The 23556-nt window shown below is 41.5% G+C and overlaps 1 protein-coding gene across 2 annotated transcripts in view; it reads left to right on the top strand.

The window, feature by feature from the left end:
- The window catches only part of DSG2 (desmoglein 2), a 49860-nt gene extending 33647 nt beyond the window's left edge, over positions 1-16213 (top strand). For both annotated transcript variants that reach the window (XM_045886885.3, XM_064577784.1), the window contains 7 exons: positions 1234-1499; positions 2257-2399; positions 2704-2931; positions 7932-8159; positions 10056-10177; positions 11321-11650; positions 13440-16213. In XM_045886885.3, the coding sequence (XP_045742841.2) occupies positions 1234-1499; positions 2257-2399; positions 2704-2931; positions 7932-8159; positions 10056-10177; positions 11321-11650; positions 13440-14444 (2322 nt within the window). In that variant the 3' untranslated portion in view covers positions 14445-16213. The remainder of the gene's footprint in view (positions 1-1233; positions 1500-2256; positions 2400-2703; positions 2932-7931; positions 8160-10055; positions 10178-11320; positions 11651-13439) is intronic.
- The last annotated feature ends 7343 nt before the right edge of the window (positions 16214-23556 follow it).

Genomic DNA, 23556 nt, shown 5'->3' with positions numbered 1-23556 from the left:
TCATGTAAACACATGTAATACATTTAATGTTATACTGAAGAAACAAGCAAAAATGGCCCGTGACTCTAAATGGTCAGGACCACTAGAAATAAAAATCAACAGGATCTAAGTAACCTTTGACTAGGTATTTCTTTTCATAGTGGGATATAGCTCAACAGAGGAAAAATAATTTGTGTAAAGATGTTCACAGCAGTATTAATTATATTTAAACATGACATATAGTCCAAATGCCTAATAATCAAATGGCTAAGTAAAATAAATATATCTAAATAGTAGAATACTGTAGAAATGTTGAGGGGGATAGGTTCTTTGTTTAAATAAATTTGAAAACCCTTGGATTTAGGCAGGTTAAACCAGGAGGTCTCCGCTTTTTGGTATGCTCATGTGCAGTGAAAGTCTATACTAGGGGGACAGCTGGCTGCTACCACTAGGCATGTATCCCTTTTCACCAGAACAAACATATAGAATACATTTTAAGGAATATTATATTGCATGTCCATTAACTTTTTTCAGTAAAGTAAAAGAATCACTTTGGATTCTTAAATATACATGTGTGTGTGTCTGTATAATATATTTTATTTTATTTTATTTTATTTTTTTAAGATTTTATTTATTTATTTGAGACAGAGAGAATGAGACAGAGAGCATGAGAGGGAGGAGGGTCAGAGGGAGAAGCAGACTCCCCGCCGAGCAGGGAGCCCGATGCGGGACTCGATCCTGGGACTCCAGGACCATGACCTGAGCCGAAGGCAGTCGCTTAACCAACTGAGCCACCCAGGCGCCCTATTTATTTATTTGAGAGAGAGTGAATGAGAGCGAGCGTGCACATGAGAGGGAGGAAGGGTCAGAGGGAGAAGCAGACTCCCTGCTGAGCAGGGAGCCCGATGCGGGACTCGATCCCGGGACTCCAGGATCATGACCTGAGCCGAAGGCAGTCGCTTAACCAACTGAGCCACTCAGGCGCCCTGTATAATATATTTTAAATAATTTGAACTTTAAAAAGATAAATTGGGGCTGCACCCTAAATCATCCTTAACATTGATGAATATCCAAACTAACAGATTTTTTAATTGCTTGGTATCAGTATGAGTTAGAGTACTGAGTGCTAATGTATTCCCCATGTGTTAAATTGTTATATCTAACATTAAAACTGTATGTGTGTGTATGTATGCTCTATGTGTGTTCTAGTTGTTTTCTCTTTTGAAAGAATTCCCTTTGATTTTGTCTTCCTAGGAAGTAGATTATGAAGAAATAAAGAATCTTGATTTCAGCATTACTGTCACCAACAAAGCAGCTTTTCACAAATCAGTTAAGAATAAATACAAGCCTATATCCATTCCCTTCAAAGTAAAGGTGAAAAATGTGAAAGAAGGCATTCGTTTTAAAAGCAGCACAGTCTCAGTTCATGTTAGCGAGAGCATGGATAAATCAAGCCAAAGTCAAATAATTGGAAAATTTCAAGCTTTTGACGAAGACACTGGACAAGTAGCCCGTGTGAAGTAAGAGATAGTTATGAATATATTTCCTTATTTTAAATTACTTTAAATGTCGGTCTTCAAAAAATCTTAATGAAATATGAACACTTTATTCCTTTCCTCCCAGCATTACAATCCCCCAAAGGTCTGGAAATTAAATTATCCAGAGTTGTACCTGCACCTGAGAATCAGGGAGAAATCCGCCCCCCACCCCAGACCACCTAACCTCCACCAATTGAGTGTGCGGCAGAGACTGGGTGCTTCACCTCCAAGTAATTCCGGCTAGAGAAAGCTGAAAAGCAACAAAGAGAAAGTTCAGAAAGAAACTTCCTGTCTTACATTCTGTCTAAACCTGTCTTATTTCCTGAAAGAAAGTATTAGAGGCAAGAAAGTAGCAAATACATTTTCTCCACCAGCTGTTGTTGGGTAACTAAGTTACTCTCCAAAGGTTTACCCCAAATTTAAGGGAGACTAGACCAAAAGCTGTAGGACAGACTGCAGAACAACTTGCAAATTTCCTGGGTTTGTAGGCAAGAAAGGATCGCCTTTGCATATGTCTTGGGTATATTACAGAAATAGGGAAGGTTCCAAATAAGGGTGATACGCAGTAAAGAGAGGGGCCTTTTAGGAGAGTTTCAAGAAATTAAAAACATTTCAAACTAATGCCTATAACAAGAACATAGATAATGAACCAAAAATTAAGCTTGAGAGAGTTGTAGATTACTAGAGATTATCAATTTATCCAGAAGTGAAAATTATCTTTATGTTTGTTTTGTAACAGATATGCCAAATTGGAAGATATAGACAACTGGATCTCTGTGGATTCTGTTACATCTGAAATTAAGCTTGTAAAAATTCCTGATTTTGAATCCAGATATGTCCAAAATGGTACATACACTGCAAAGATTTTGGCAATATCCGAAAGTAAGTTATTACAAATGTATTTTTCTTGGTTATGTGTATCTAAATATTATTTTGGAACACCTGGGACGTTCATTTTGTTCTTGCAGGAAAACCAGATCTCTCCAATGGACAAACCTTCACATTTCTACTCATTTAGTGAATTAAAAAACATGACTTGATCTGAATATTAAAACGTATCTAGGATGGAAAGTGCCGTAATTTGTTAGTACCTTCTCCTTACCAAACCGGAAGGAGAATTCAAACTGTGTCTGTTGTCAGCAATATGAGCAGCATATACATATTTCTTCTTTCTCATTTTTTTAAGGTTATCCAAGAAAAACCATCACGGGCACTATTGTTATTACAGTGGGGGACATCAATGACAATTGTCCCACGCTGGTCGACCCAGTGCAGACTCTCTGTGATGACGTGCAGTATGTGAATGTGACCGCAGAGGACCTGGATGGACCCCCATACAGCGAGCCTTTCAGTTTCTCCATCATCGACAAACCGGCCGGAATGGCAGAAAAATGGCAAATAGTACACCAAGAAAGTAAGCAAAATCACTGGACTATATATTTAAATATTAAACCTGAGAGAAATCTAAAATCGTTATAACATAGGCTGTTTTTTTTCCATAAATTATATTTCCGATACAGTTTTGTACAGAAGTTGATAAAATGAGGTTGTGGAATTCAGAGATAGTGTCTTTCAATCGTAGGCCTATAGTAGATGCCCCATTTGGAGTCACAGAAGATGGAGAGAAGAAAAATAACCTGGTGTCTTAAAGATACCTGGGTATTCCCTAAGTCACTCCTGAAATAGTTGTTTTGTCTTACGAGGAGTGGTTGGCCTGTCTAAGCACAGCAATCAGAGTAGATGCCTTCTAAATTCTTAAGCTATGGTAACAGTTCCATTAAAATAATATTTATGGGGCGCCTGGGTGGCTCAGTTGGTTAAGCGACTGCCTTGGGCTCAGGTCATGATCCTGGAGTCCCGGGATCAAGTCCCGCATCAGGCTCAGGGAGTCTGCTTCTCCCTCTGACCCTCCTCCCTCTCATGCTGTCTCTCATTCTCTCTGTCTCAAATAAATAAATAAAATCTTAAAAAATAAATAAATAAATAAATAAAATAAAATAATATTTATGAATGACTTACTGTGTACGAGGCCCTCTGCTGGCCCTTCATAGGCATTACCTCATTTAATCCTTTATAACATGATTCCCTGATTACAGCTGAGAAATCTTGGCTTACCTAGAATTAAGTAGCTGTTCAAAGTCACAAAGCTGGTCAGTGATGGACACAGCATCAGGAAGGGTCTGTCTGACCCCCGCTCCCATTCAAGGTGGCCTTGTGTGTATATCGTGTCTTAGACATACCCCCTTGTTGATGTGAGCTTCTGCATGTTCTCCAGGGTGGTTTTGAATACCACAAACTATCCAGGAGACTATTTTGTTTTAAATAATTAGTGTTCATTTTAGAAAAGTTTCAAATATAAGACCCAAGCTTTTCTTAATTAACAAATTTATTGTTATTTTAAGTCTAACAGATTTTTATAGCCATTTTTAGAAGCTTTGGGAAAATGTTTGATCCAATTTACAGAGTAAACAAACACCTTCAACATCTCAAACTACGTTTATAAATTTAGTATATTTTGGGTTTTGCCTGTGTATTTCAGTGATCTGAATTAATAAATCAAATGCATTATTCTCGCTTCTTGTGATCCCTATACTCTAAAATTCCAATAAATGTGACACTGAACCTGAAATCCTCTTCAGTGGTCTCATACTGAACAAACCAGTGATATTTCAACCTACAGCTACAAGACCAAATCAGTAACATAATCACATATTTTAAATTGGAGTACAAAGCTGTCACGTTAATAGGGCTAATTTTCCTAAAAATTATGCAAGTGTAAAAACACAGTAACAATTACAAATAATTCCCATGATACAAAAATATTAAAACCATGTCTTTAATTTGCTTAAATATCCTATAACTAATTTTAAATCTTCTTGGGGTTTATGTACTCACTGGCAGAAGGTAGTTATGCTTTTAGTTAACTCAAGTTGCCTCCCGTCTGAGGACGACCGTCACCTCCAGATTACCGATTACTTAAGATCAAGTTTTCAGCTAGCATGAGCCCTGGGTGGCAGACATCCAGATGATTCCTCTTAGGGTAATTAAGTCACAGGCCTCAAAACTTGGAAAGTGGTTGGTCTCCCTGTTCAGTGTCTAATTCTGTACTCACAGAAGCCTGGGATTCCCACCCAGGTCAAATGCTTAATTGGAGCTGGCTTTTGTTTTACTAAGATGTGTAAACATGTTTTTGCATTGAACTTACTGGGTTTCCAACTCTTACTTATTTTATCTAAGAAACATATGATGTTTGGGAGATGCCAGGCACTGTCCTAAGCACTCTACTAATGTTAACCACCTTACAAGTTTGGCCCTACTGTTGTCAACATTTTACAGTTGAAGAAACAAGGGTACAGAGAGTTTTCTTAACATTCTCAAGGTCAGGGGCACCTGGGTGGTGCAGTGGGTTAAGCGTCTGCCTTCAGCTTAGGTCATGATCCCAGGCTCCTGGGATCAAGTCCCGAGTCGGGCTCCCTGCTCAGCAGGGGAGTCTGCTTCTCTTCCCTCTGCCCCTGCTCAGTTGCACTCGCTCTCTCTCTCTCTCAAATAAATAAATAGAATCTTAAAAAAAAAAAAATCCAGTCTCAAGGTCACAGCTAGTTAAAAGCTGGAACTAGGATTTGAACCCAAGCAGTCCAGCTCTGGAATCTTTCTGGATACATAAATACGTTTTCTATCTAAAGATCAAGATGTTTGAATCTGATGGATCCTTGAATTTTTTATAGTCTCAGGAACCACAAAACTCTTAAGGATATGCATGTTGGAGTGTTATAAGAGGAAGTCACTGAGATTTATACTTTGTATACCTAGACAATTTAGAGAGAGAGGATTCTGTAAACCAATTTTTTCTCCTTGGTTACATAATAAGGTGATCGGCTGGCTGTCATGAGAATAAATAGCTCTTATCTATTTTTATTTATCTGGGAAAATTTTAAAGCACAGAAAATTCCAGCGACCAATATGGCAGACATCTTTGTACCTACCACCTAGAATTTAAGAAATATTAGCAATTTCTTATATTTGAATGAGACCTCTTTTTTTTATGATAATGGATAAAATAGAGGTCCTCTTTTTGCTTTTCTCCCCTCTCAACTTGCCCCCTCAGAGCCAATCACAAATTTAATTATGTTCTTCTTCCAGGCCATGTTTTCATGGATTTTTTGTTTCATGAGTTTTTACTCCTTTAAATGACTAGATGCTTTTCTCCCTTCTCCAAAGCTTTGAGGATGATTTAATAACTATATTCTAGCTATGCAGATCAAATTCCATAAAATTTGGACCTTAAAATGAAAAGAGGCTGTTTTTTACTTCTAAAAATAAACAAAACAAAACAAACCCTAAGCACCTCATTTTTATCTTTGTGTTCATCCGGGTTTACATGTCTTGCAAGTTTATTATTTTTAAATAAATGTTATGAACATGTCAAAATAATTTTTAAGCTCTTGTACCTGATCATTATTTTTACTCACATGAAAACTGGTGATTATTTTTATTCATGTGAAAGAAAAATTTGAAAATAATCATCAGTCACATTAAAAAAATAGTAAGATAGAAGTTCATTGATACAACACTTTGTGTCATGTTCTTGCCAGAAATGTGTAACCTGAATCCGATCATGAGGAAATAATCAGACAAATTCAAACTGCAGAGCATCCTTTGAAACAGGCGGCCTTCAAAGATGCAAGGTCTTGATGGCCAAAAAAAAGGGTGGGACTGACCTAGACCATTCATAGAGATTAGGGTGACAACTAAAAGCAATGCATAAGCCATCAAAAGGAATGAGATCTTGCCATTTGCAACGACGTGGATGGAACTGGAGGGTATTATGCTGAGCGAAATAAGTCAATCAGAGAAAGGCATGTATCATATGATCTCACTGATATGAGGAATTCTTAATCTCAGGAAACAAACTGAGGGTTGCTGGAGTGGTGGGGGGTGGGAGGGATGGGGTGGCTGGGTGATAGACATTAGGGAGGGTATGTGTTATGGTGAGCTCTGTGAATTGTGCAAGAATGTTGAATCACAGATCTGTACCTCTGAAGCAAATAATACATTATATGTTTAAAAAAAAAAAAGGAAGAAGATAGCAGGAGGGGAAGAATGAAGGGGGGGAAATCGGAGGGGGAGACGAACCATGAGAGACGATGGACTCTGAAAAACAAACTGAGGGTTCTAGAGGGGAGGGGGGTGGGAGGATGGGTTAGCCTGGTGGTGGGTATTGAGGAGGGCACATTCTGCATGGAGCACTGGGTGTTGTGCACAAACAATGAATCATGGAACACTTCATCTAAAACTAATGATGTAATGTATGGGGATTAACATAAGAATAAAAATAAATAAATAATATAAATAAATAAAAGCAATGCATAATTCTTGACTAAATGCAGGATCAAGGGGAAAAAAAAAACAGAAAGAACGAGAACTATAAAGGGCATTATTGCAACAAGTTTGACTATGGGGGGGCGCCTGGGTGGCTCAGTTGGTTACGCGACTGCCTTCGGCTCAGGTCATGATCCTGGAGTCCCGGGATCGAGTCCCGCATCAGGCTCCCTGCTCGGCGGGGAGCCTGCTTCTCCCTCTGACCCTCCCCCCTCTCATGTGCTCTCTGTCTCTCTCATTCTCTCTGTCTCAAATAAATAAATAAAATCTTTAAAAAAAAAAAAAGAAAAGTTTGACTATGAGTTATATCAATACTAAATTTTTTGAGAGGGCTAATGTCCCTTGGTCTTAGAAGGTACGTGCTGATGTGTGTACCATAATATCTGCAACTTCCTTGCAAATAGTTCAGAAAAAAGTGAGTGGATAGAAAATACTGTTATAAAATGTAAACAAGTCACAAAGGGTAAGGGTATTCACTGTAATATTCTTACAATTTTTCTGTAGATTTGAAATTTTTCAAAATTTTGAATCTATAGTGATACAGTATCAGGAACAAAAAGGAGGAGACTAGATAAAATGAGAGTGGCCCATTGTTGAAAGTTACTAAAGCTGGGGAAGCGTTAACTACACTCTTCTATTATTGTCTGTTTGAAAATTGCCTTAACAAAGTTTTTTCAAGATGGTAAAATAAAGGTCATTTAATGGAAATGTCATTTAACTTGCCACTTGTTTGTTACTGTAGTCCTAGTACGTAGAACAGTTTCTAGCATTTGGTAGATATCACACATATTTGTTAAAATTAATCATCATAAAAGGAAGATGTGTCCAAATCCGATTCTTTGCTTTCAACCTGCCTCTTGGGGGGATCTGGACTAATTTTAACAAGCCCACGATGTGAATTCAGTAGAGAAGCTAAGCAAGAATAAAGCTTCTCACTGGCGCTAAATATTATCAGTAATTGAAGAATGTTTCCGTTCACCCCTTCCTTGGTGATCACTCATTTCTGTTTCCTTTTGCCCTCCTCTCCCCCTGTAGGTACCAATGTGCTACTGCAACAAAAGGAACAAAAGCTTGGGAGATGTGAAATTCAGTTTCTGATTTCGGATAGCCAGGGCTTCAGTTGCCCTGAAAAGCAGGTGCTTAAACTCACAATCTGTAAGTGTCTGGATGGTGGCGGTTGCATGGAAAATCTGAGGGACTCCTACGTTGGCCTGGGACCCGCAGCCATCGCACTAATAATTTTTGCCCTCCTGCTCTTGCTACGTAAGTATTTTAAAAGCCACTCTTTGGCTCATCTAGTCCTTTCAGTGCCCTACCAGTGTTTTGCTGCGGTAGTAGTCATTGATTTCTTCACAGCGAGTCTTTCACCACAAGGGAACACTTCCGAGGGTGATTAGGGAAACAATAAGTGACCATTAATAAATTCACCAAAGATTATTCTAGCCCTCCGCAGAATTTTATCTCATAAAAGTGAATTTTTGTTTTATAAAAACATGTCATTTCCCGATTTAAATAACCAAGGGTTACTAGACAGCCTGGTTGGTGATAAGCTCTGTGATGAGGGACGTTGTCTGTTCTTCCACACCTTTGCTTAGAACAGTGCCTTGCACACGGTAGGCTCTCAAAGAAAAGATTTGTTGGGTAAATTTGGGTGATGGATACAAAGATATTTTACGGACTCCTCCTGTTCCCATCAGTTCTTGCTTTGCACCCTCAACTTGCCGGGGCTCGGCCTCCTCCTACCCTCTGCTTTGCTTGCCCCTTCCCCTGCACCAACAGTAGCCCCACCTCTGAGCACTTCTGTGCTTTCTGGCAATGACAACCAGTCCTGCCTTCCCTGCATGGCCTCCGAAGACCTCTGGTTTCCTTTCATGAAAGAGCAAAGTACTGCAGCTTGGGGTCATGTGGAATCCCACTCCACTTGACCCTGAACGAGGGCCACTTCTCAGGCACCCCCAGAGATCTCAGGGATGAAGGAGGGGCTTGTCAAAGCCAGTGTTAGATGTGCAACTGAATGCACAGCACTCAATAGTTTACAATGTACGTTTATACCGTCGTCTCTGTTTTATGGGTAAAAATACAGACGTAGGTGGAGAAATGACTTGTCTCGGCTCCCAGGTCTGTCACCAGGTACTGGAGCTGGGACTGTATCTTTTACCCAGAGACCCTTTGCATTGCCTTCTCATCTCAGACACCCCAGGGCCCGTGTGTTGCTTGGCTCGTGGTAGACACTTGGTAAGCATTTGCTAAATCTGTTGAAATGGTTGAGTTGCCACTGGCTAATTCCAGTTTTTTACTCACAGTGTAGCTACTCACAGTGGCTGTATTTACTGAGCTGTCGGCTATTTCACACAAAAGGGAATCTAGGAAGTAGTCAATTCATCAACTGGAAGCTGCCAAATGGAAGTGGTAGTAAAAGCTAATTGGAGAAGGACTGTCCTCAGGTGTAATTAATTCTTGACTACATTGATCAAGAAGACAACTTTGGCTTTCACTTCCTCCCTGAGGTAGAATAAAATTTAAGGAGGGAGTTCTGAAATCTTATTGAATTCGTGATGAAACGTTATATGTATTTTAAGGGCTTTTAATGTAGAGTCATTCTCGAAAATAATCCTCAGGTAATTCAAATGTTAATTTGATCCTCAGTTCGCTATGCCTTCTGCTAAATTCTACTCCAGGATGAAGTGGCAAAGTATTTTAGAAGTTCCAATGTTCTAGAATATTTGAACATACTAAAATTTTCCTACCCCTCGGAGCGTTTGATCTTTTTAACATATATATATTTTTTGGATAGTGAATTTTCTTATATTAAAAAAGTGATTTAAAAGAACAACAGAAGATTTAAGTCTCTAAATTGGCTTTGATGATTTGTATGCTATGGAATCCAGCCTTGGTGCTCCATCCAGCAAGCACATACAGCCTTTTTGTGATGAATGAGGACTCCCTCATGCTGCCTTTAGGCTTTGATATGATTCCCCAAAACAAGCTTGGTGAGGCTGGATCAGAGTGAAGAAAAGAAAAATGCAAAAATAGGACTGTAAATAAGTGAAGACTGAACTCTTAATTAGGAAGCAAAATGCAAATTCCAAAATTAGGCAATATAAATTTAGAAATATGTCGGGACTAACCTTCTCTGGACTCAATTTTGTTTCTGTCCAGTTGTACCACTTTTACTGCTGATGTGCCATTGTGGAGAAGGCGCCAAAGGCTTCACCCCCATTCCTGGCACTATAGAGATGCTGCATCCTTGGAATAATGAAGGGGCGCCACCTGAAGACAAGGTCAGACAATCAGATAATCAGTGGAACTTGTCTTCTTTCCCCATTTAAGGGCCTTTGGGAACTGTTTCTAACATTTTAAGTCATGAGAGAGTAACGTAGTCATTATAGATTTCATTCACATATCTTTGTTAAAACAAAGAGTTCAGATGACCACATATTTTGTGTTGGTTGCCAGGGCAGAGTTGAAGTGGTCTTATTCTACTGTGATAGGTCCTATGTTACAGAGAATGTTAAGAAAGGGTCAGGGAATGAAGGATGTGCTTCTCCATTTACGTTCCTCTCAATACATAGGGTTGGGAGAGGTAAACCCACCACCCCCGGAACAGTTATAAGATTTTGCAAAATCTCCTCTCCTCCCTACTTAATAGACAGGAGGAGATTCCATTGTCTGTCTGTTGCGTCTTCACCCCGGGCCTGTCATCACCATCTCCAATAAGCATTGTGTTCAGTAGGACACGATTTAGCATCAAGCATCAGAGAACTCAGAATAACAGAGGCTTAAATACGAATGTGGGCAGTCAAGGACCAGCATGATGACTCCTCTACAGTATGGTCCCGGCTCCTCCTTCCTTGTTGTTCCTCCGTGGATGAGTTCCATTCCCATGCTGTCTTCATGCTCCAGACACTAGCTGCTGTCTCCACATTCCAAAAAGCAGATTGGGAGAAATGTTCTTAAAGAACACTTCCCAGGAGTTGCCTACCCCATTTCTGCTTGGAATCACATTAACCAGAACTTAGTCAGGTAGCCCTTCTGAGTAGCAGTGGAGGCTTGGAAAGATAGTCTTTATTTGGAGCAACGATACGACCAGCTAAGAAAAAAAAAATTTAATAACTATAGAAGGAGGCATTAAACCCTAGAGGAAAGTTGAAATGCCATTGATGCCAATAGAGTAAATGAGCTGAGACCATATTTAAATAATGTTTGTTTTCCCCTTAGGTTATAATCAGCTAACAAAACACGAAGGTGGAGTGGAGGTCTTCAGAAGACTCAAATACAAGTTATTCAACCCAAAATATTTTTCCTAGGTCGCCTCTGTGGAAATAGCTTATTATTCCCTTCGCCTGCCTGCTTAGCTCAGATCCTTTTACCCCTTGTACTGACCCTCTGTCCTTCTCACCCCTCCACTGTATTTGCTGTCACAGGTGGTGCCTTTGCATATGACAGCAGATCACGGAGAGGGTGTAGCCGTCGACATGCGAGTGGGAAGTGTAACAACCAAGGAAACCACAAAAGAAAGTAGAGGTGCCTTCCTCGAGGGGCATCATGAGATGGCTGAGGTGGATGGAAGATGGGAGGAACACAGAAGCCTGATTTCTGGTGGAGTTACCGAAGTGACAGGGACAACAGGAGCCAACGTAGGCGCTGAAATGACAAGGATCACAAAAGTCACAGGGTCTTCCAGAGACCTGGCCGGAGCTCGAGCAGCTACTGTTGCAGGCAACGAAGAATTCTTAAGAAGTTATTTCATTGAGGTAAGGGTTGGTTTTTATAGGTGCTGGTGCAGGGGGACATTTATATGTGACTGTGGTATTAGTCAGGTAATCATCGCCTTGGATCTAAATAGGACTGGGTCGTTTTTTAAGAGAATGCTTATAGGCAGAGAGGAAAGACAGATGTGGCCCGTTAAATCAGCTCCATTCTGCAGTGATAGCAAATGACCCCACAATCTCACCTCTTGCAGAAGCCTATTTCTCACAGGCCTGTTTTCGTCAGTTGACACAACTCTGCTCTTCTCCGTGTTGCCTTCATTCTAAGCTGCACTCGGAGAGAGCAGATTGGACTGGGCAGGTGCGGTCCTCGGGGAACAGGGAACAGAGCCACGCAGAACCAGGCAACGACCGGCTCCTCAAACAGCTGCCTTTGAGGGGGGCTCACATTTCACTGGTCAGAGCGAGTCGCGCGGCGAAGCCAGATGTCAGTGGCTCCAGAGCACAGTTCCTCTGCCAGAGCAGACCTGATAGGGATGAGCCCGCAGGGAGCAGAGAGAATACGTGACCTAACAATCACAGTCTATTATGTGCGTTTACATTTTGTCTACTTGGCCTCACTATTGAGGAAGTTCTTAAAAAATCAGGAGGACAGGTGTAGGAAAGATGATGGGATGTAGTCAGAAAGCTTATGCCTGGAACGAGGAATTAGAAGCAGGGCTGGGTACCTTTCTTGAGAAGAAGACCCATGTGTCCCACACAGGGATGGGCAGAGTCAGAGTGTTGGGCATCTGAAGGACACTTGAGATGAGTGAAGGGATGGCTTCTAAGGAGGCCAGTTTATTTCTGTCCCCTCTCTACGTGATAACCAATTACCGGAGTGCTTTTGCTCTTCCCGTCTCCTACCCCCCGCGTTTTCTTTCAGACCATCTGCCCACCTGTTAGCTTGACGGGAAGGTGGTGATGCGGTCCATGTCAGGAAAACCACTTCTCCTCATCCTCTTTCTGTCTCACTGCCAAGCTCCAGTCTGGGGTGCCCTGTTAGTTTCATTTTGATAGTTTTCCCTCTCCACTCGAATCCTGCTCCAGTCAGACTTGGCTGTGTGTGTATGTGAGCAATTTTTTATTCAGAAATCATTTCACACTTACCAGAAAATTTCCAAGAACAATAGAAATTTTGAACTCCTGTATATTCTTTACCCAGACTACCCAATTATTAACCCTTTGCTATTTGCTATTTCCTTTCTTAATCTCTCCCCCTCTCTCACACACACACGTACATTTTCTTAATATAATACAGTGAACAAATTTAGAGATTTAATAGTGCCATATTCCATATTTCAATTTCGCCAATTATCCCAATAATGTCTTTTCGTAGCCATTGTTTTTCCCGTCCAAGACCTAATTCAGAGTCCTGCCTTTCTTATCTTTCACAATATGAATTTTTTTTTTTAAGGGTACATGCCAGCCGTGTTGTAGGATGTCCTTCCATTTGTGTTTCTCTGATGTTTTCTCATAAGGAGACTCAGGTTATGCATTTGGGGCAAGAACATAGTCTTATTCTTTTTTTTTTTTTTAAAGATTTTATTTATTATTTGACAGAGAGAATGAGAGAGAGAGAGCACATGAGAGGGGGGAGGGTCAGAGGGAGAAGCAGACTCCCCGCCGAGCAGGGAGCCCGATGCGGGACTCGATCCCGGGACTCCAGGATCATGACCTGAGCCGAAGGCAGTCGCTCAACCGACTGAGCCACCCAGGCGCCCAGAACGTAGTCTTATTCTTAAATGAAGTTGTGTCACTAATTCTACGCCTCTGTGTTTTATTTCCATTTTAGAAAGCTGCCTCTTGCACTGAAGAAGATGACATTCACATAGGCAAAGATTGCCTTCTGGTTTATTCTCAGGAAGACACTGCGTCTCTCCATGGTTCCATTGGCTGCTGCAGTTTTATTGAAGGAGAACTCGATGATCGCTTTCTAGATGATTTAGGGTTTAAATTCAGGACACTAGCTGAAATTTGCTTGGGTCACAAAATAGATATGGATGGGGAAACCGAGCAGAGGCAAAAACCTGTGGGAGCGTCAAGTACGAAGGCAGCTTCACATTCATTCAGTGAGCAAACCAGGATTAATTCGGAGAATGCCTACTTCTCTGGTAGTAGCTTTCAGGTTCCAAAACCTTTGCATGAAGCAAATGCAGAGAAAGTAACTCAGGAAATAGTCACTGAAAGCTCCGTATCTTCTAGGCAGAGTCAAAAGGTAGCTACGCTGCTCCCTGATCCATTGGCTTCTGGTAACGTTGTAGTGACGGAAACTTCCTACATCACAGGCTCCACGATGCCACCAAGCACCGTGATCCTGGGGCCTGGCCCGTCCCAGGCCCTTATTGTGACGGAGCGGACGTACGCACCGGCCCCTCCCTTCGCAGAGCAGCATTATGCTAATAACAGTGGTGTGGTTACTGAGAGAATCATTCAGCCTAACGGGGGCCTGCCTGGTCCTCTGGAAGGCTCTCAGCATCTGCCAGATGCGCATTACATTATGGTGAGGGAGAGAGAGTGCTTCCTTGCCCCCGGTTCAGGGCTGCAGCCCCCGCTGGCTGCGGCCGCTGTGGCAGTGGGACCGAACCTGACAGTGACAGAAAGGGAGCGAATCCCCGCCTCCAGTTACCAGTTTCCTGCCAAAACCTCGGTGGTGGCCAGAAAGACAGAGGTTTCTGGAGCCGCAGTCCATGGCCCCCTGCCAGATTTCAGTTTAGAGGAGTCTGGTCATTCTAATTCTACTCGCACCACGTCTACCAGAGTCTCCAAGCACAGCATCGTGCAGCATTCTTACTCCTGAACCGTAGTCCGCCACGGTCTGACCCGGAGTCCCATTTCACAGTTTCAACAGGCCTGTCTTCTGATGAGCCTGTAGACTTGCGAGACCTACACATCGGGCTTAAAACTCTTCTCAGTCACTAATACACAACCAGCCTCGCCGTCCTAGCCTCCGGGGGTGGGCTTCAGAAATGCTCCAGGGTTTGCTGAAGGCATAAGGACGAGGCGATGTCTCAAGTGCCTTTTAGTGAGTGATGGCCAAACAATATTCACAAAGCAAATTAGAGAGTCAGTCCAGCTTCCAAGAGTTCACCAAATGGACACAGAGTAGCCAGGGCTTCCGCCGTGCAGTCCAGCCACCCATGAAGCTGACTGGGCCTCTTGGCCTACTGCATTCGCCTTGAACGTTGCCGTTCTGTATCCCATACTTGACAGCCCCCAGCAGGTTATCAGCACCTCATTTCTCCAAAACCACGTGCACAGTCGGGACGACTGTTTGAAGACTAGAGGCCTGGCCTTTTAATCTATTTTAGGATGACTGAATTTGGGGACATCGACACAGTAAAGAGCACACGTTGTAGGTCTCTGTGCGTGTGTGTTGTATGACCATAAAAATAACATTATTGCTTCCCTGTGTCTCCCCAAAATCATGAAAATAATGAACGCTTCAAACTCAGTTGAATAATCCAGGGCAAAATTCACAAATATAAAATCACTTTACTTTTTAGAGTAATATACTATTTTTACAAACTCAGGATACATTATCTTCTAATTCTGTACAGCTAACTTAACCACCAGATTGGCTTCTTCTCCGCCGTGGTAAGAACCTGCCTGTTTCACAGCTATGTATCCTCAGTACGTGACATAAATGCCAAATAAATACTGTGGCATCAAACCAAATTTTAGAAACCATCCTTTTTTGTTTACAGTTGCAAAAAATACTGAAAAACCCTATACTGTCAGTAATTGTGAGTTTGAAGTGATTTTATTCTACATCTCAAAGTCGCTGACTGCCCAGTCCTGACTTACTATGTGAATAGTAAATATTAAAGATCATTCAGTTGAACATATGGCCTGAAATTGTACAACATCCTTTTGCCTTTCATTTTGAAAAGTTATTTGGGTATTTTGGCTTCTCAGTAGATTACGCTTTCATTGCTCCTTGAAAAAATAGTTCATTTAAAGTTTCAAAGCATGCGTGCTTATCAGTAACAGTTGATGTGAATATTTCCCACAACAAAATTAAAGACTATGTAATTTTTTTATTTTTCAAGGTATTTTGCGAGGGAAATGAATCTTTAAAAATTCTTTTTTTAGACGTGTTTTTTTACCTGAATTATGCTATACAAAAGATTGATATGTTTTTCCCCTACTGACTGGATATGGGCAAAAGGCATATATTTTTAAATATCATTAAGTGTGTGGCCAAGGTGAAGGTCAGTCTTCCATGATCTAAGTTTTTTACTCTACTTAGTAATTGTTGCTTCCCCCCCCATTATATACTTAGTAGTTATATTTTGCTATATATGCAACAGGAATTTCACTACTGTGTGAAATGTGAATATGATCTGCGGACTCCAAAAATCCAAACTTGGTCTTAACCGTCCTCCTTGGACAGACTCAGAAAACCTAACCTGTCTCTCTTGTATGTAGCATAATCACATTTTCTAAATGGTTTTTTTGTACCTGAAATGGTGATTTGTATTAGGTTTTACATTTGTTCCTTGGGAGATTATATTTGTACGTGCATCATCATGAAATATTTAAATAAAAAGATGACCTTTAGAGTGACCCTTTTCCATCATCTTTTTATTGTTCCGTCATATTTTACAAGGACTATAGTTTTGCATCAGAAGAGAGATCTCCCCTGAAAACAGGCGTTTGTTTGACTTTGGTATTTGAATTAGAACTGCTTACATTGGGGTGCCTGGGTGGCTCAGTTGGTTAAGCGTCTGCCTTCAGCTCAGGTCATGATCCCAGGGTCCTGGGATTGAGGCCCGCATCAGGCTCCTTGCTCGGCGGGAAGCCTGCTTCTCCCTCTCCCACTCCCCCTGCTCGTGTTCCCACTCTCACTGTCTCTCTCTCTGTGTCAAATAAATAAATAAATAATCTTAAAAAAAAAAAAAAGAACTGCTTACATGAAAATATCATTTCCAGAAGGCCTGCTGAAATTTTAATTTCAGATATATTTTAGTGTAAATATGTCCTAAAGTAAAAAAATCTCTGTTGTTTATCTGAAATTCAAATTTAGCTGGGCACTCCGTATTTCTCTTTGCCAAGTCTGGCAACCTTGTTCCTAAGGGACTGGAGTTTGCTTTCTGCCCACAAAGTAACATTGGAGGAAGCTGTTGGGTTCAGCTAAAGAAAGCTCGTGCATCTAACCCAAAGAGATGAAATCACTCAGTGTTAAGAAGCTGCTTTAGTTACTTGTTATAGTTCACAAAAGAAAAGGTCAGAGTTTCTTTCTGCCTATACTATAACATGTCACATTAATAAATACTTCACAACACTGGCACATCAAGACATCCTAAAGCATAAAGACCGTGCAGTATTTCTGTGACCTCAGGGCTCCCACCCCAAGTGGCGCATGGGAGCAATTTTTAGTTGATCTCTACAGACCATATCCCAATCACCACCACATCAAAATGTCTACAGGCGGATGTTGCTTATCAAGTAACACCTGGAAATGAGGTGCTTCCAGAGACAGGGTTAAGGTGATCAAATCTTACCTCTTTAACGTAACACAATTTCTTGGCTTTGGTATTTTAGTGGAGTTCAAGTCCTCTTTATCATTGCTGATTTTTTGGACTACTGTTTCTATTAATTGCTGAGAGAGGGATATTAAAATCTCTGGCTGATTGTGACTCTGCCTACTCCTTGTTTAATTTTTTTCTAGTTTTGCTACCTGTGTCATGAAATTTGTTAGACCGGTGTTAATGGGTATAGATGTATTTAGCATGATTGTGTCTCTTCAAAGAATTGGCCCTTTTATCCTTATGGAATATCTCTCTTTTGTCTCTGATTATATTCTTTGTCCTGAAATCTGCTTTGCCTAACATTAATATTGCCTCACTGGTTTTATTGTGCTTAGTGTTTGAATAGTTTATATCTTGGATCTTTTTACTCTCAACTTTATAATGTATGTCTTATACATATAGAGATGGGTCTTGCTTGCTTATCCATTTGAACACTTCCTAACCTTGAATGGGAGTGTTTTAGTCTACTTGCAGCAATTATTCATACTGATGAGCTTAAGTCTGCCATCTTGGTATTTGTTTTCTCTTCATCCCATCTGTTTGTTTTTCATTTGCTCCTTTCCTGCCTTCCTTTGTGTGCTGAATGTTCTGGGATTCCACCGTGGCTCCTCTATCAACCTTTTAACTGGTTCCTCTTGTGGAAATCCAATTTTAAAAAATCTCCTGCCAACCGCCCCCCAAAAAAAACTCTCCACAAGAGCAGAAGAGAAAGAAAATAGTGTTATTACTGAATAAGCATTATGCCGGAATAGGCTGTGCATCACAGCAAGCCATAAAGAAATTGCAAAGACAGGGGCGCCTGGGTGGCTCAGTTGTTAAGCTTCTGCTTTCAGCTCAAGTCATGATCCCAGGGTCCTGGGATCGAGCCCTGCATCGGGCTCCCTTCTCCACGGGAAGCCTGCTTCTCCCTCTCCCACTCCCCCTGCTTGTGTTCCCTCTCTCGCTCTCTCTCTGTCAAATAAATAAATAAAATCTTAAAAAAAAAAAAAAAAAAGAAATTGCAAAGACAGAAATCTCACTTTTTTATATAGCCCGGCAGACACAACCCATTACATGCATGTTCACAACATAATGAGAACTTGCCCTCAAGCAAGACTTGCCAGCACCATGGGTCATACACAGTTCATCTTAAATTCACCTGGCAATTGAGGTGGCCATTGTATTGCTGATTGCCTTTATCCAAAGAAATAATAAGGCTTCTAATATCTCCATGATGGGTAATTAGTCACAGTCTGGATCCAGATGCCCATGGAGAAGAGGAGATTGAGATACTATCTTCCTTGATGTTCTCATCTTTGAGGTTCAAAGAGATGAGTCCTAGGCCTTAGAGAAAGACATGGCTGCTTGTAAAGCTGACAAAAAGCTCATTTAGTTTTATTTTATTTTTTTTAAAAGATTTTATTTATTTATTTGACAGAGAGAGACACAGGGAGAGAGGGAACACAAGCAGGGGGAGTGGGAGAGGGAGAAGCAGGCTTCCCGCTGAGCAGGGAGCCCGATGCGGGGCTCGATCCCAGGACCTTGGGATCATGACCTGAGCCAAAGGCAGATGCTTAAGGACTGAGCCACCCAGGCACCCCAAAGCTCATTTAGTTTTAAAAAGACTTCTATATTATCTGAAAAGGGCAAAGAAAGAATTAGCAATGATAAGTTTTCTAAAGTAAATGCTCTGAGGAAGAGGAACGGGGAGGGCAAGTCTCCCTTTTTGTACCAAGAAAAAATTTAATTTTTCTTTCTTAGATTTGTTCTTATCCTCACACTTTAGGGCTATGATCCATGTGGCAAGTGGCTACCAATTGGATAGCACAAATTTAGACTGTTCCTATCACTGTGGAAAGGTTTTTTTGGGCAGCATAACTCTAGAAATTATAGTATGTATCTTTAATTTATCATAGTCTACCTTCAACTATTCTACCACTTCATAGACAATGTACATAAGCTTTGAACTTTCACTTTGTGAATCTTGCTATGTCACTAGATCTCTGACCTTCAACTGTTGCCTCCGGTCCCCCACACCTTCCTCCATACCCCTGTGCATTATTGGCACGAATATTCTGAAACCCGCATCAAGTCCATTAGTGAATGGAAATGGACTCATTATTCCAGAGATTACAGAACTTCCACCAACCCATGAGCCCAGTAGAGACAATGAGATGAGGAAGGTGTGCCTCTGTTAAAAATCCAGATACACCCCTGGCTGGACATTTTCCATTGCCTCTTTATGTCCACTCTCTACCCTTCTTTTTCACCTTGCTCTGAGACCCAGGAGCTTGTCCTTTCCGGATGCTTCGATAGGCATCTGTGCCCTCTGCCTATGAGTTGGGTGTGGTCAGTGGGAAGCATTGGCTGGAGAGCGGCCAGAAAGAGAAGCACCTGTTAGGCATCTCTCTCTGTACAGAAACTCCTTTTCTGGGTTCCTGGACCCACTCCCTCTCCTTGCTGCTTGAGGCCTGTTGGTGGTGATAGCTCCCTCCTCAATTGTATCAGATTCAGGGCCCTGGACTGTGCCTTGAGGTTTTCCTCTCCTGCCTCACTGCATGTATGTGACCCACTAGACTCCCCACACATCTGTCTGCTTCCCCCTGGGACCATCAGTGACACAGTAAAAATCCTGTTGTATTCGTCTGCCTGGGCTACCATAATGAAGTCCCACAGTCTGGGGGACTTAAACTACAGGCATTTATTTTCTCACACTTCTGGAGGCTAGGAGTCCAAGATCAAGGTGTCGGCAGGGTCTGTTTTTTCCAAGGCCTCGTTCCTTGGCTTGTCGATGGTGGTCTTCTCCCTGTGTTTTCCATATCTATGTCCAAACTTCCCCTTCTTATACGGACAACAGTCATATTGAATTAGGACGATCATGATGACCTCTTTTTAACTTCATTACCTCTATAAAGACCTCATCTCCAAATATAACCACATCCTGAGGTACTGGTGGTTAGGATTTCAACGTATGAATTTTGAGGGAACACAACTCAGCCGGTAAGACCTGGTGAACAAACAGGCTTCACTTGAAAAGCTGTACTATTTTTTCCCAGGAAAGGCATGAATTTCTTCATCCCACTCTTTGGTTAATTATTAATAAAAATTGCTTGTCACAGTAATAAAGTTGAAACCTGGGTTGAAAGCAGCCTAAATGAGGAGACTGCACAGTATGGAGCCTTCAGAGAAATTTCAAAGGTAATCAAAGCAAAAACACATCCGGTTGTCCTAAGCCATGGACCTAAGTATTGTTGACAGCAGCTAACATCCCCAGCTTGGTGGCCCTGGCCACGTGCTTTGCATTGCTTTTCTTTTTTTTTAAGATTCTATTCATTTGACAGAGAGAGACAGAGCAAGAGAGGGAACACGAGCAGGGGGAGTGGGAGAGGGAGAAGCAGGCTTCCCCCTGAGCAGGGAGCCCGATGCGGGGCTCGATCCCAGGACCCTGGGATCATGACCTGAGCCCAAGGCAGACGCTTAACGACTGAGCCACCCAGGCGCCCCTGCATTGCTTTTCAATTTCCTCAGATATTTGCAGTACACGTACCACCAATGACTCCAAATAAGCTAAGGGAAGCATAATGATCCTTTCCGCTGGAACTCATTCTAAGGATTAATTTTTTTTTTTCTTACTTGCTTCTGAGGCTTCTCTACATAGCACAGTGGCCTTTCCTGGTTTTCTTTTATATTCTAAATTTAAGTAGGTACAAATTATTCTTTCTCTGTCTTTCCTCCTAGTTAAAAAATGTGGATACAAAGACCTTAAAATAAAATATATTGATCGGCTTCTTCATTATGACTTCTGTTATCATGTCCATGAGGTAATTCATGGGCAAAATACTTCAGTATCAGGTATGCGATAAACCTGTGCACAGATTGATTCTAATTTATTCCCACTTAACACAAGTGGTGTTTGAAGACTCTTAATCAGAAATTGAAATTCCAGGGGTGGTTACTTAGCCCTTCGAATATCATTATTAAAATCCACCATCAGAGGGTTTGTTAATTAATATAAGGATAATATAAGGGATAGAAGTGATTTTTCATTGGTGAAATGAGTGGTTTTGCAACTGGGGATTGTTGAGGCATCGGGCACAATCCCCAGTGCTCTTCCATGAATGAGGCATGAGAACACGGCAGGGCCGAGTCTAACAGCTTCCGTGAAGCACTTGTGGTCTAGTGTGTCTCCTCAGTCCTGTGTCCTTCCCCCTCCTGGAGAATGCTGCCATCTGACCAACCAACAATGCCGGTTCCTCCTACCATCTGAACACAACTCCATCCACCTCAAAAGGGACCTTTCATCAGCTGCTGGTCAGAAGGGACAAGGGCAGAGAGTGGATGTGCCCTGAGCTACAATATCTGTTTATATGACTGCTTGTGCCTGTCTGTTCATAAATATTCATACATTTTGTGGAATTGGTTTAACATTTGCTTGCTTTATAATAAACCACTAGTATAGCCCCCTATCTATCCCTAACTAGCAGAAATTATCAATATTTTAATTTTTTTAAATTGTCATTGGCTCAACGATCAGAGGGCTTAGGAAAATTAGCAATGAGACTATTTAATTATTTTCCTTGGAAGATGTATTGCCTGGGATCAACCCTTTCTTTATTTTGCTCCAATTTTTCCTTTTAAAGTGACATTTTACCAAAATATTTTGTTGAATTACATGTACTTTTTTGGAAAAAAGCAAAATACAGATGAAAGAAGAAAAAGCAAATGATTTTCTCTATTTCTCTAATTGCTTCATGTATTATTCTTGCTTCAAATCCCCCTGCCCCCCTAGAAACTGAGATCACTGAAGACAGGAATGGACCCTTTTGATCTTTGTCTCCTCGTGATACACCCAAACAGGACAATTGGGAATTTTGAAAATCCAATGAAGTTTTCAAAATGGATTTCCTAAGCCTGTGTGTGATGGATGATGTCAGCATCCCACCTGTCCATCCTTCATTTAATTTGCAACCTCTTATTGGCTGCATCCCAAACCCAAGTTTTGTTCTCCTTGTAAAGTCTTCATCGGTGGACTCTGAGAAGGGTTTGAGGGGTTTGGGTGTGAAGAGAACTATGAGATTTTAGTGTGTAGTGGGAATTATTTAAAGTGGCTCAAAGACTTTTGCGTTTCTTCCAGAGTTTCTTTCTACGTGCTGATTGCTTGGACTGCCAGAAATTTTACTCCGTGTATTACTTGTTTTATTATTCTGCCCTTTTACCCAGGGCTGACATTAGGATGGAACCCACACATCCCTCCTCCTCTCATGGGCTGCTTCCTCTAGCAGAAAGTTTAGTCTTAACAACCCTCTTGAGCTGAATCCTGCTGGAGATTTGCCGCTCCCTACCCCTCCAAGAACAACTGGTGCCGTGGCCCCAGTTTACAGGGCTTTCTCACAAAGAACAAAAACTGGGTTGAGGAGGGGAAAACAGCCCTTGGGGAAAAACAATGAAGGAAGCGAGCAAGTGCACAAAATACAAACTTCATGAGCGCTTCTAAATATACTCTTACTAGATAAAGTCCATGTTGAGTTGGCTTAGCCCTAAACTATGTATACATTCACCTAGTGATAATTCACATGTTTCTCCACCTGGAGGCCCTCTGGACTACAGAAGCAGATGGAATAACAGAAGCACAATTATCCAAGCCTGTGCCCATCCAAAAGCCACGGTCTCACGCGCTTTTGGAGTAAATGAGTGTTATATGCTCCCTGGCCACAAGATGGCACTATGCACGCAGCAAAAGAAGCAAAGTCAATCGTGTCAAAGCTTAGAAGAAAAAGAATTAAGCAATTTAATAATTTGTTAAGCAATGCAAACTCACAAAGGCCGATACCTGTCTTTGCTAACTGTGCTCCTCCCAGATAAAATGTATGTTTCAGGATTGCCTGGGAAACTAGGCCCAGACTTACAGAACCCATAATAGAACCCATATGGCTCATTTGGTGGTAAAATACAAAATGTCTCCCTGAAGGTCAGTCCTGAGCCTTTGGTTCTATTAGAAAGGCTGCACTTGGGCGCCTGGGTGGCTCAGTTGTTAAGCGTCTGCTTTTGGCTCGGGTCGTGATCCCGGCGTCCTGGGAACGAGTCCCACATCGGGCTCCCTGCTTGGCGGGGGGCCGGCTTCTCCCTCTCCCACTCCCCCTCCTTGTGTTCCTGCTCTCGCTCTCTCTCTCTGTCAAATAAATAAATAAAATCTTAAAAAAAAAAAAAAGAAAGAAAGAAAGGCTGCACTTCGGAGGAAATGATGCTGGCCAATGCATTTATAAATAACACACTCTGCCTGGTGTGGGTTAATTTTAAGAATAAATGTTGAGATTCAATTAAACAATACTTGCTGTTGAGAACTGTTTAGTGGCTTTAAGTTCATCCAAAGATGAGTAAGGCCCAGCCCTTGCCGTCCAA

Source organism: Mirounga angustirostris, unplaced genomic scaffold (assembly GCF_029215605.1).
Source record: "Mirounga angustirostris isolate CCGP_5_RB_7025 unplaced genomic scaffold, mMirAng1.0.hap1 SCAF_14, whole genome shotgun sequence".
Classification (NCBI taxonomy): Eukaryota; Metazoa; Chordata; class Mammalia; order Carnivora; family Phocidae; genus Mirounga; species Mirounga angustirostris.
This window is presented reverse-complemented; position numbering and strand designations above follow the sequence as displayed.